At 41.7% G+C, this 14,107-nt stretch overlaps 1 protein-coding gene across 4 annotated transcripts in view; it reads left to right on the top strand.

The window, feature by feature from the left end:
• The window catches only part of SLC9B2 (solute carrier family 9 member B2), a 59,038-nt gene that overhangs the window by 21,720 nt on the left and 23,211 nt on the right, over nucleotides 1-14,107 (top strand). For all 4 annotated transcript variants that reach the window (XM_062199802.1, XM_062199804.1, XM_062199801.1 and 1 more), the window contains exons 5-9: nucleotides 1,187-1,329; nucleotides 2,496-2,623; nucleotides 4,153-4,328; nucleotides 6,876-6,982; nucleotides 8,688-8,837. In XM_062199802.1, coding sequence (XP_062055786.1) covers nucleotides 1,187-1,329; nucleotides 2,496-2,623; nucleotides 4,153-4,328; nucleotides 6,876-6,982; nucleotides 8,688-8,837 — 704 coding nt within the window. The remainder of the gene's footprint in view (nucleotides 1-1,186; nucleotides 1,330-2,495; nucleotides 2,624-4,152; nucleotides 4,329-6,875; nucleotides 6,983-8,687; nucleotides 8,838-14,107) is intronic.

Raw genomic sequence — 14,107 nt, forward strand, 5'->3', positions numbered from 1 at the left:
TTAAAATTAGTTTCTAAATATGCTTGTATGCTATGATACAAAGTTGACAGGCCATCCCTTTTTCTGAAGAAACTCACATTCATTCACTTATATTACTAACTATGGCTTCTTACTACTCTATTAATAGAATGGAGAAGTTGTAACAGGGACCAGATTGCGATCAAAACCAAAAATATTCATTATTTGCCCTTTTACTCAAATGTTTGCTGACCCCCTCATCTAAATCAATCACTCTCAAAACTCGCTGTGTAGAGGATGACCTGGGGATTTTGTAAAAATGCAAATTCTTATCCAGTAGATCTGGGGTAAGTCCTGAAATTCTGCATTTCTAAAGCTTCAAGACCATGTTTAAGTAGTAAGATCATTATGACTGCACATAGGAAGCAGCTAGGGAAATTTTAAAGGCTGATGCTCAGGCCCTTCCACCCTGGAGATTCTGAATTAATATGTATGGAAGATGGCCTGGATATCAAAATTTTTAAAAGCTCGCCAAATCATACCTATGTAAGTATTTATTGGTATTTCAGGCAATCAGTTATAGCATGTAATTTCAGGAACTATTTACATGCAAAGGGATGACCAAACTGGCATTATGTAAAACATTTTATATATAGAATTTAATCATACTCTCCAAATGCTAAATCTTGTTTCTCCCCTTTAGTTTTCAGTTTTTTGGGGGGAACATTGGTAATTTTTTGTTTACTTTTCTAATTTATTATTTTAGTTTTTTAAAACTTATTTGTTTATTTGAAAGGCTGAGTTACAGAGAGAAATGGAGAGACAGATCTTCCATCTGCTGATCCACTCCCTATTTGGCCACAATGGCTGGGACTGGGCCAGCCCAATGCCAGGAGCTTCTTCAGGATCTCCCACATGTGTGCAGAGGCCCAAATATTTGGGCCATCTTCCATTGCTTCCCCAAGCATATTAGCAGGGAGCTGAATTTGAAGTGGAGCAGCTGGGACAGAATCATGGGATGCAGGCCTCACAGGTGGCAGCTTAATTGTGCTACACTACAGCGCTGGCTCCAGTGTTTTAAATTTAAAGTTTAACTTAATTTCACCCAAGGACTAAATATCAGGAAAGTGGTTCCTGTGATTAGAGAGGAGTTATCTTCTACATGTCAGTCTGAAAAATATTTTCTGTATTTGTAAACTAACTAGACTTGTTTGATTTTCCATTCAAGGCATGCTGCTTGCTGGGTTTCTCATCAGAAATATCCCAGTGATCAGTGATAATGTGCAGATCAACCACAAGTGGTCTTCCTCTTTGAGAAGCATAGCCCTCTCTATCATATTGGTTCGTGCTGGCCTTGGTCTGGATTCAAAGGTATGAAGTGTAAGTGGCTGGTTATTGATTAGGGATTTTGATCCTCTGATATTTATCTTTAGGTAACGGATGTGGATACTTTTCATGATATTCTAAAGAAAAGAATAGAATTTATTTCATGCAAGCAGGGCCTTGTGCTTCACAAGAACCCAGGAGATGTTTTCATGCTGTTTCTTGGGGAAAGGTGGGATTAAAAAAGCTTCTCCTTTTCTCTGAGAGAGATCTAGGCCATTGTTGTAGATTCTGGTTGAAGGGCACAAAGCATATTTTTAGTGTGCAGATCCCTATACAAGTGTTCAGGGCTAAATATACTGGCTTAGGAAACAGCCTAATACATGGAACAAGTGTATGGAATGTTGTTTTTAATGCTTTTTCATGTGTGGGTTTTTTTTTTTTTTCTTAAAGATTTATTTTGAAAGGCAGAGTTAGAGAGAGTCTTCCAACCACTGGTTAACTCCCCAAATGCCCACAATGGCCAGGACTGGGCCAGGCCAAAGCCAGGAACCAGGAGCTGCATCTGGGTCTTCATGCTGGTGGTGGGGCCCAAGTACCTGAGCCATCTTCTACTGCTTTTCCAGCTGCATTAGCAGGGAGCTGGATTAGAAGTGGAGCAGCCAGGACTCAAAGCAAAACCCATGTGGGATGCCCGTTTGCAGGTGGTAGCTTATCCTGCTGTGCCACAACACTGGCCCTGCAATTGTGTTTTTGAATGCAGGAATGAATGTTCTTGAGGGGTGAGGTTCTCCACTCTAGCCTCATCCTGGGGTTACAAATTATAAGTAAAACCCACACTGAAAGTTTAAGTCAGCTAGTGCGGGGATTATGAGCACAGACCCTGGAAGCAGCCTGCCTGAGTTCACACCTACCCTCCCCACTCACCAGTTTCATGATGTAAGGCAAATGACTTAAACTTACACCTTTTTAGATGAGAACAGCTAGAAAAAGATGTAAATAATACTACCTATCTCATAGGATTGCTATGAAGATTAAATATGCAAACTCTAAAACACTTGGAAAGCTAAAGTGCTTGTTAAATAAAACTCACTACCTGGGAAACTCATAGTGACCCAGACATGACCCGAATACTGAAGACAAAGCATTTAATAAGCTCATCTTCTTGCTTGTCTGCAGGGGATTATGTTAGTATGTTTGCTTTTGTATTTCAGGCCCTGAAGAAATTGAAGGGTGTTTGTGTAAGACTCTCGCTGGGTCCCTGTCTAGTGGAGGCTTGTGCAGCTGCTGTTCTTTCCCACTTCCTGATGGGCTTGCCATGGCAATGGGGATTCATACTGGGGTAATGCTTTTTTCTTTTTTATGTGAAAATGTGCAGGGATATAAGGGCTCTCTTGGATTTCACACACAGAATGCACAATTCCATGTTCTTAAGGACATCAAGAAATATAAGATATTCTAGTATCATCTCAGTAGTCTTAACTTGAAAATATAGTCTGTGTCTTTGTAGGTGCTTTTCCAATGATTATAATAATTCAAGCTGTTGAAAAAGTCATGCTCTCTTGCCTACCTCTGATTGCATGCCTGTGGAGAGAAGCTAGATCTCCCCTCAAAGTCTGCACAGAGAATAATAAACACAGCAATGGCTGTCAACCCCTACCATTGTTTCCCCTCAGCCATCAGGGTACTGTGACTCCACGGTTCTGCTGTCTCTTCCTTCCATGATTGGTTTTTACCTCCAATGGTTAAAAGCCATGAGAAGTAAATAGAGGAAAGTACTTAGTAAGAATTAAGTGTTAGGCCGGCGCCGTGGCTCAACAGGCTAATCCTCTGCCTAGTGGCGCCGGCACACCGGGTTCTAGTCCCGGTCGGGGCGCCGGATTCTGTCCCGGTTGCCCCTCTTCCAGGCCAGCTCTCTGCTATGGCCAGGGAGTGCAGTGGAGGATGGCCCAAGTGGTTGGGTCCTGCACCCCTTGGGAGACCAGGATAAGCACCTGGCTCCTGCCTTCGGAACAGCGAGGTGCACCGGCCGCAGCGCGCCAGCCGCGGCGGCCATTGGAGGGTGAACCAATGGCAAAAGGAAGACCTTTCTCTCTGCCTCTCTCTCTCACTAGCCACTCTGCCTGTCAGAAAAAAAAAAAAAAGTAGAATTAAGTGTTAATGAGCAGGCAGGAGTCAGAAATCCTTACTTCTCATGCTAAGACTCTGGAGCCCTATGCCTGTATTCAGATCTGAGCTCTCTACTTTTCCAGTTTGTGATAATTGACAACTTATGAATCTCCCTGTACCTCAGTTTTCTCAAAAATGAAAGTAATTATATCTACTTCAAAGGTTCATTGCAAGGATTAACTCAGCTTATCAATGCAGAGTGCTCAGCATGGTGTTTGGCACGTAGTAAACCCTAAAAAATGCTTTCTGCTGTTAGGACTGCTGCTATTATCGTCACTTTCATATGGCTTCTCTTTCTAATCTGTTGTCTTGTTTTACATACCAAGCCCTGATAGAAGGCTGCTGATACTAAACTCCAATCTAAAATATCCATGGCAATTTTTCAGGCTTTATGACTTGAGTGTTTTGTTTCATAAAAGGCAGCTTCCTGGGACCTAATCCCATTAGAACTTTATGTACTATTCATAAGTAGATATTTTTAGGCAACCTAAATAGTTCCAAAGCAAGTTGTCCATGAGTATCCTTTGGAAAACAATGTTTTGCAGAACTTTAGTGTGTTTCTGTGTTCCTGGTTCAGTACTTCTCTGCCATTTAAAAGACTATAATTGTCCAAGTAAAATATTTAAAAGAGTAGAGGTTATTATAGTTTCAAAAAAACTGAGTAAGCTACTGTCATAAACATTTAAAATACTGCATGGTTAGTTTTGTTCTAGGAGCCGTATCACCAGCTGTCGTGGTGCCTTCCATGCTGCTTTTGCAGGGAGGAGGCTATGGCGTTGAAAAGGGAGTCCCGACCTTGCTCATGGCTGCTGGCAGCTTCGATGACATTCTAGCCATCACTGGATTCAACACGTGCTTAGGCATGGCCTTTTCCACAGGTAAACTTATCAGTTCACACAACATGCTGTTCTCTTGCATGCTGAACATATAGTTTAAAATGGTAAAAGCGGGGCCAGCATTATGGCACAGCAGGTTAAGCTACTGGCTGTGATCTAGCATCCCATATGAGCCCAGGTTTGTGTCCCAGCTGCTCTACTGCCTATCCAGCTTCCTGCTGATGCACTTGGGCAGGCAGCAAAGGATGGCCATGTGCTTGGCCCCCTGCCAGCCATGTAGGAGACCCAGCTGGAGTCCCAGGTTCCTGGCTTTAGCCTGGCTCATTGCAGCCATTTGGGAAGTAAATTAGCAGTTGGAATCAATCAATCAATATCTCTCTCTCTCTCTCTCTGTAATCATGTCTTCCAATTAAATCTTTTTTTTAAAAAAAAATGGTAGAACCATGACATATTTGCTTGATACCTGATTAAGATCAATCATAAATAGGGAAAACAATGTCAGAGGAGGGACCAGAAGCTCCCTATATTCACTCCCTTCTTTCCTCTAAATAGAGACTGCTCAAATCTCTATTGCAGGAGTGTAGATTCAAGGTAGGGAAGTTTTGAAAAAGACAACAGCTTCTGCTTGGAGTGACCTGGGAAAGTGTAATCTCAGAGACATCACACAAAGGATGAATAGGTTTCTTAATGAGCACAAAAGACAGAGGATAGTCCAGGTGAAATTAACAGCATGCTTCTGAAGGAACCATCCCTGTTCTGTTATCCATCCACCTTTTATGGGTCATAACAGTGATTTTAATGAATGTCTTATTGGTATTTAAAAACATGGACATATTTTGTTTGAAGTGGTGGTCAAAGGGGAACTTAATGTGACTGGATGCTACACTTGATCTCAGCCAAAAGGTCAAGAAGCAACTCGACACTTTTATTATCCTTTGGCACAGCACAGGTTTACGTTCACTTCCTAATCTGTGCCCAAAATTGAGAAATAAAATGACTTTATGTTAGTGAAGAAGTATACTTGCTTGCTGAAGCTTAGCTTCAGATTCCTTAGTTGGAAGCATGCCTTCTGATAAAGGTATGCATTCTCATTCTCTACAGCCCCTGGAGTTACCTTCCTGTGTGATGAGTACATATGATCACATAGAACCACACGTCTTCCCGTTGTCCCAGAGTCTACCTTCCATCCAATCCTTGGTAAACTAATCTTCTCAAAACATTGTTTTCATAATAGTACTTTCTTGTTCACAACCAGTGAGGATACCCTATTATCTGTTGGGTCAAACCTATAGCATTGTCTGGATTTTAACTCTACCTACTCAAGCTAACATTCTCGCTGCTTTCCTGGTATACCCCTTTAAAACAACAGAGCTCAGCCTTAGCTTCACACTAGAACACTAGAACTACCTGGGGAGTATCTTTCTTTCTTTCTTTCTTTCTTTCTTTCTTTCTTTCTTTCTTTCTTTCTTTCTTTCTTTCTTCCTTCCTTCCTTCCTTCCTTCCTTCCTTCCTTCCTTCCTTCCTTCCTTCCTTCCTTCCTTCCTTCCTTTCTTCCTTTCTTCCTTTCTTCCCACTCTACCTTAGACCAGTTAAGTCAGAACCTTTAGGATTAGAAAGCAGTGCAGGCAGGATTAGGAACTACAGCATCAGAGCAACTATTTGCTTGAATCAGGGTCAGGTAGGAGGAGGGACGCCAGGGCTGGAGAGAGGAGTTGGGAAGAAGAGTCCATGTGGTAAACCTTCCTAGCTGATTTTGCTGTATCTCCTCTGTCCCACCTTCTAAGGGTGGTCCTTAGACCTTTTGGAACTGAGCCCACCAGATTTACTGAATCAAAATTGTCAGGAGGAAAGGCCAAGAAGTTTTTTATTCTTTAAACAACTCAACAGGGGCTGGTGCTGTGGCATAGTGGGCTAAACCTCTGCCTATGACACTGGCATCTCATATGGGTGCAGTTCTGGTCCCAGCTGCTCCTCTTCTGATCCAGCTCTCTGCTATGGCCTGGGAAAGCAGTAGAAGATGGCCCAAGTACTTGGGCCCCTGTATCTGTGTGGGAGACCTAGAAGAAGCTAATGACTCCTGGCTTCGGATAGGCCCAGCTCCAGCCATTGCGGCCATTTGGGAGTGCACCAGCCAATGGAAGACCTTTCTCTGTCTCTCCCTCTTTGTAACTCTGCCTCTCAAATAAATAAATTTTTTAAATCTTAAAAAAAAATCCAAAATGACTATATTACAGATTGAAATTAGTTTGCCATATTCTGTACATTCATAATAAATTACTATAACAGCTTGAGCATCAGCTATTCTCATAGGTAAGTTGACTTTCGTTGAAGTAAACTACAAAAAGTGCGTAAATAATACCGTATACCACCTTTTAAATTTGTCTCAAATGATATGCATCCTCTTATAGGATAGGCCCATTTTATTAAACATTTTAAAGCATATAAATTTCAGAATGTGAAAAACAGTTGACATCTGTAACATTTCCTTCTGTGGTATCAGGTGCATTGTGTTGATGGTTGTAGGGTAAACCTGGTTATACCTAGGGACTTAGAAGTCTGCCTGAGGTTTTCTTTTTTGTGTGTTTCCAGGGTCTACGGTATTTAATGTCCTCAGAGGAGTTTTGGAAGTGGTAATTGGTGTGTCAGCTGGATGTCTTCTTGGATTTTTTATTCAATACTTTCCAAGCAGTGACCAGGTGAAAGAAATACGCGCTGTGCAAGTTTGCTCTAAAATATCACTGGAACACTTTCCTCAAGCTGAATATGAAGGCCATGTTTGAGAAATTTTAAAATTGCTAAACTGCTCTCTATGTCCAGGAGATTTATGAAGGGGGCTAAATATGTAAGATTTTAATGCAATCCTGGACTTTTTTTTCTCCAACTTGTATTTTGTGTAATTCAAATTTGACTGTAAAGCAAATAGCATCAATTCCAAAATAACAGTATATGTAAGTTTAAAAAATTTTTATAATACTCATGGCTTTTGGGAGGATTCCTTTTTTTAGTGTCAAAATTATCTTAGATTCTAATGCTAGCAGATAGATAAGACTTTAACATCTCATTATAATACAGGCACTCCAAGATCTGAATTCTTAATATATACAGTGATTTTTTTTTTAATTGGGAGACTAAAGTTTTGCTTGTTTCCCTTCACCTTTCTGAATCTCTTAGGGTAGGTAAACATACATAAAACTATTCTTTATATAATATTGGAATTCTTTTGAGATTTCAGAGTATTTTAATGGAATTAGAAACATAACTAAAGAAGAATCATCTTAATTAAGAAAATGTTTCCATTATCAGTGTGTATGGTAATTTGGATTTCTATTATGCTCCTAAAAAACTTCAAGGGAAGTTTTATGAATGCATTAAAGAATGTTCTAAGATTATTCTACTGATGCAACAGAACACGAAAATGATAGCTACACCTTGTTTCTTTCTGTATGTTAAATGATGTGGTAAGTACTTTGATGTCATCCCTCCTGCCACATTGTTTAGCATGGCAGCCCCTAGCTGTGTGTGGCAGTAGCAGACACAGAACACTTCTGTGGACAGATACGAACGTGTTCTTTATCACTGAACAGAAATTCTGTTGGGAACTGCTGTTCTAGTATAATCCAACAATCCATACAGAGAGCACTGTTACTATGACGATTTAACTGATGAGGAAATCGAGGCTTAGGCAGGGTAAGTAACTTGAACAAGGTCACCCAGGTAGGAAGCAGTGGAGCTGGGTGTAAACTAAGGAAATCTACCTCAAGAGCTTGCCTGCCTCCAAGCTAGGCACTTTGAAAAGCCTGCTTTCTGATATGATCAAGAAGTTTACAAGACTGAACAGGGAAAAGTGAAAGAGAGAAGGGTATGCAGATCTCAGACTGTAGAACAAAAACACACTACTCAGTCTATAGCTTCTTCAAGAATTCAAGGATTTAGAAAGAAAAGTCAAGGGGGCATCACAATCAAGAGTAAACGTGGACCCTGAAACTAATAGAGAAAGGATACCTTTAACGTTCACAACAACTCAACAATACACAATTTGATGCTTTCAGGATAAGGAAACTGAGTTCAGAGAGGTTACTGCAATGATGGACAAAAGCTGCAGTTTTAGCCCTGGCTTGTCTGGCACCAAAGCCCATAAGTTTTTTTCTGCTGCTCCATTAAGCCCTATGAAATCCTGCACTGATAGCTGCAGATTGAGATAACTGGTGTTCCTGCAAGGGGAACCTACATTTGTGCATACTCCTTACTGTGCTTTGGCTAAGGAGAAGAAAATCAGTGTTGTGGCATGCATTTATGTGTACAGAGTTTTCTTTTCCTCTAACTCCCAGATGTAGGGGGAAAAAATCAATCATTAAAGAATCAGTTATGTGAAATAAGTACTACCTTTTTTTTCTCCTAAAGGTCAACCTTGTGTGGAAGAGAGCATTCCTTGTTCTGGGCTTCGCTGTGTTTGCTGTGTTCAGCAGCGTGTATTTTGGTTTCCCTGGATCGGGAGGGTTGTGCACACTGGTCATGGCCTTCCTAGCAGGGATAAAATGGGCCAACAAGAAGGTGAATTTCATCTTAAATTCTACTGCTTATGACTCTATCCTAATCAGATTATTTTTTCTTTCCAGATAACTTTCTTAACATCAAATTGATACAGATTTTTAAATCACGAATCTATTTTCTTTATATATACAAAAATACTCCCAATGTATGTGTATATCATTTTCTCTCTTGTTTTCAATCTGTAACTAGATGTCTTTTCTTTACTTAAAACATATTTTTAAAGATTTCTTTATTTATTTGAAAGAGTAACACAGAGAGAGGAGAGGCAGAGAGAGAGAGAGAGAGAGAGAGAGAGAGAGAGAGAGGTTTCCATCCAATGGTTCACTCCCCAGTTGGCCGCAATGGCCAGAACTGCGCCAATCCGAAGCCAGGAGCCAGGAGCTTCCTCTGGGTCTCTCACGTGGATGTTGGGGCCCAAGGACTTGGGCCATCTTCTACTGCTTTCTCAGGCCATAGCAGACAGCTGGATTGGAAGGGGAGCAACCAGGTCTCAAACCAGTACCCATGTGGGATACTGGCGCTTCAGGCCAGGGCATTAACCCGCTGTGCCACAGTGCTGGGCCCCTTCTTTACTTAAAATATAACATGTTACCATGATAACTTCCCCGTTCTTTCTCTCTCTGTTTTTTAAAAGATTTTATTCATTTATTTGAAAGAGTTACACAGAGAGAGGAGAGACAGAGATGTCTTTCATCCGCTGGTTCACTCCCCATTGGCCGCAACAGCCAGAACTGCGCCAATCCGAAGCCAGGAGCTAGGAGCTTCCTCCGGGTCTTCCCATGTGGGTGCAGGGGCCCACGGACCCAGAGAGCTTTAGCCCTGATATACTTTGAAAACAAAATTTAAAAGTTAGAAGATATGGGAAGTGGGGGAACAGGCATTATGGTAGTAGTTAAGATGCCACTTAGGACACTCACATCCCTATCAGAGTTCCTGGCTGGAGTCCTGACTCCTCCACTTGCAATCCAGCTTCCTGTCCATGGGTACAGCAGGAGGCAGAAGATGATAGCTAAAGGTTTTGGGTCCCTGCCACACACATGGGGACCCAGATTGAGTTTTGGGCTGCTGGCTTTGGCTACCCAGCCTTGACTGTTGCAGGCATTTGGAGAGTGAACCAGTGTGTGGAAGATTCTCTCTCTCTCTCTTTCTTTTTTTTTTTTTTTTGACAGGCAGAGTGGACAGTGAGAGAGACAGACAGAGAGAAAGGTCTTCCTTTTTGCCGTTGGTTCACCCTCCAATGGCCACTGTGGACGGCGCTTCGTGCTGATCCGAAGCCAGGAGCCAGGTGCTTCTCCTGGTCTCCCATGTGGGTGCAGGGCCCAAGGACTTGGGCCATCCTCCACTGCCTTCCTGGGCCATAGCAGAGAGCTGGCCTGGAAGAGAGGCAACCGGGATAGAATCCGGCGCCCCAACCGGGACTAGAACCCGGTGTGCTGGCGCCACAAGGCGCCAGCCTCTCTTTTTCTCTTTCTCTGTTTCTCTCTCTTTCTTCCTTTCAAATAAAATAATAAAAAATTAAAATTAAAGATATGAAGGTGTAGACTTAAGCACAGCAGGAAAACACCACTTGTTTTGCCCATACCCCATTCAGAATGCCGGGTTTGAGTTTTGGCTCCACTCCCCATACCAGCTTCCTGATAATGCTCTGGGAACCAGCAGGCGATGACTCAAGTTTTTGGGTCCCTTTTACCCATATGGGAGACCAAGATTGATTCCTGGCTCCTGGTGTCAGCCTGGTCCAGCGCAGGCTGTTGCTGACATCTGGCATTTGGGGAGTACGCCAGCAGATGGGAGATTTCCCCACCCCACCTCTGCCTCCCTTCCTCCTTCTCTTTCTTTCTTTCATACAGATAAAATAAATGAATTTAGAAAATTAAAAAACAAAAATAGTGATGAGCGTTTAGTATAACAGTTAAAGTATTGCTTAGAACACTTTCATCCAACATTGAGTATCTGGGTTCAAGTCCACGCTCTTCTTCCAGTGCCAGCTCCCTGCTGATGTATATATACCCTGGGATGCAACAGGTGATGGCTCACGTAGCTGAGTCCTTGTCACTGACATGGGGGATCTGGATTGAGTTCTGGGACCCTCACCTGGACCTGGCCCACTTGTGAGAGCTACAGATGTTTGAGAAGTGAGCCAGTGGATGGGATATCTCCTTGTCTCTCTGCCTTTTAAATAAATGAAAATAAATAACTACATTTTTTTAAAATCCAAATATATGAGGAAGGGTGGCAACCATATCTTTGTTCTCACAAAACTGGTCACTGTCATTAAATGATAAAGGATCTTAAATGTTATCTAATAGAAACTTCCTGTTTTACTGATGAGAATGAGTGTTGAGAGACAAGTGGCTTGCAGTTAACAGGTGGCAGATGTGAACGTAAGTAATTATCTGATTCTTTATGACCTGAAAACTTAAATTTTTGCATGCCCTAAGACTAGAAGTATTTAATACCCCATTTAAATCACCCCATTCATATATGCTCTATCTTTTAATATTTATGAGCAAAGTAGAAATAGAATCTTCACCCTACATAAACATATCAGAAATAATAATAATGAAGATACAGAAAAAATTCTTCTCTGATAAACAGGTGAATATGTACATACATATATATGTGGAATTGTAGATCCTTGAAGATGTGAAATGATAAGCATAGAATGTTCAGCCAAATATAGATTCTTACTAACTGAAAAATAATCTATTCAATGTACATTCTTAGACACTGTGACAGCTTCTGCTAAATTGGCCTTCGAGAAAAAGGCATTAGCGATTTCTTTCCCATCAGTGACTGAGTATTTCCTGACAATCTCAGAAATACTTAACATTGTTTAAACTCTTTCCAATATGGTACCCCACACCTCCCCGGTCAAAAAAAAAAAGGTTTATCATTTTATTTTGTGTTTCTTTGTTTAATGAATTTCAGCATCTTGAGTTTTCTTCTCATTTACCTTCCTCCTTCGGTGAATCATTGTGCATGTGCATTGCCCATTTTTCTACTAGGGTCAATGTCTTGCTCCTTGGTTAATGCTCCTTTTTCTCATACACATGGCACAAATATTTTCTTCCAGTTTGTCACTTTTTGTTTATGAATTTTTTTTTGCCATAAAACATCTTGACTTTGTTATAGTGCACATGCCAATCTTTTCCTAAGGTCGTTGTAGTGTGTGTTATAAAGATAGTTTGTGTTAAAAAGTTAGGATGTGCGAGGGGAAGTTGTTGGCCACTGGGTGCTGCTGGCCACCTTGGACTGCAGGAGCCTGACACTGGAGAAGCCCCCAAGGCTAACCCAGTACTGAAGAAACCAGTGTCTGCTGTAGGATCCTGCTATCTCTTTAACTAACACTCCTTACTGACAAAGTTTAACATGGCACTCACTGGCAAAAAGAAGTACTGAGGAGAGCGGCAAGATGGCGGAATAGGAAGGGAGCACACTGATAGTCCGGGAAGAGACAGTTTAATAAAAATGGAGATACTGCAGGTTCAAGGAAGAGTAGGGGAAGAAACAGCAGAGGAAACTCTTCCGGAACTAGTGATTCACAGTGGACCTGCGTGGAGAGCGTGGGAGCCCAAGTTCGGGACACCAGCGGCAGAATCAACACACCAGCCCTGGAACGCGAGGTGAGCCGAACCTCAATAGCCCGAGACACCAGCGGGCAAGCGGAAAGAGGAGACTAGAGGGAACGAGGCTTGAAACTCCGTGGGGAAAAGTTCACCAGGCTAACTAGAAGAGAGAGAGAAAAAAAAAAGTGACCGATACGGACGCGAGTTTCTCTCTCTCTGCTCACCCCTCAAAGGCTAGCAAGACAAAGAGCAGGTGCCATTTTGGACATATGTCATAAGCAGGGCGACCTCAGGTCTGCACCAGCCCTGAGCCTAGCAGAAAAACCTGACTCTGGGGGGAGGGGTGAAATAACAGGAGATTAGGATCTAACTTGGCAACCCAGTGGGAGACTGCAGGAGAATTGGAGCCCACACTGAGGGCAGCAGAGATTCCCTGTGTGGTCCTTGGGAAAGAGCTTCCAATCTCTGGCTCCTGTGGGTATATCATTTGCCTGCTAACTACCTCCAAATCCGTTCAGCTGTATGGAATTACTTCCCTTTTGAATAAAAAAAAAAAGAATGAAAGAAAGAGAGATTTACCACGCCTAACCTGGGAGTGTCATCTTTGACACACCCTCAACCCTGAGGAACCAAACACAGCTCTCTGGCCACACCCATCTCAAGCCTCTAAGGCTCCATCAAAAGCAGACAGTCCACTTAACCAAGAGCCATAGTATAATGAGAAAAAACACCACAGTGAAGAAACCAAATATCTCCAACATGCCAACCAACAAACGCAAAAACCAAGGTAACAAGAACAAGGAAGACACTATGATGCTCCCAAATGAAAAAGACACCCCAATTCAAGATTATGAAGATGATGAGATAGAAGAAATGCAAGAAGCAGATCTCAAAAAATTGATAAGAACATTAAGAAGTTCTCAAAAACAAATTCTTGAACTACAGAAATCCTTAATGGACAAGATAGAAAATCTCTCTCGTGAAAATGAAATATTAAGGAGGAATCAAAATGAAATGAAACAACTAGTGGAATAAGAAACTGTGATAGTGACGAGAAATCATAATGAAATGAAGAATTCAATAGATAAAATGACAAACACATTAGAGAGCCTTAAAAACAGAATGGGTGAAGCAGAAGAGAGAATATCGGACTTAGAAGACAGAGAACAGGAAAGGAAACAGGCAAACCAAAGAAAAGAAGAGGAAATTAGAAATCTAAAAAATACTGTCGGGAATCTACAGGATACTATTTAAAAAACCAACATTCGGGTTCTAGGAGTTCCTGAAGGCATGGAGAGGGAGAAAGGATTAGAAGGCATTTTCAGGGAGATACTAGCAGAAAATTTCCCAGGTTTGGAGAAGGAGACATCTAGTACAGGAAGCTTATAGAACCCCTAATAAACATGACCAAAAGAGATCCTCACCATGACACGTTGTAATCAAACTCACCACAGTGAAACATAAAGAAAAGATCCTAAAATGTGCAAGAGAGAAATGTCAGACCACTCTCAGAGGATTTCCAATTAGACTCACAGCAGACTTCTCATCAGAAACCCTACAAGCTAGAAGGGAATGGCGAGACATAGCCCAGGTACTAAGAGAGAAAAACTGCCAGCCCAGAATATTATATCCTGCAAAGCTCTCATTTGTGAATGAAGGTGAAATAAAGACCTTTCATAGCAAACAGAAATTGAAAATTTG

The sequence above is a fragment of the Lepus europaeus genome, chromosome 8 (genome assembly GCF_033115175.1).
Source record: "Lepus europaeus isolate LE1 chromosome 8, mLepTim1.pri, whole genome shotgun sequence".
NCBI classification, from domain to species: Eukaryota; Metazoa; Chordata; class Mammalia; order Lagomorpha; family Leporidae; genus Lepus; species Lepus europaeus.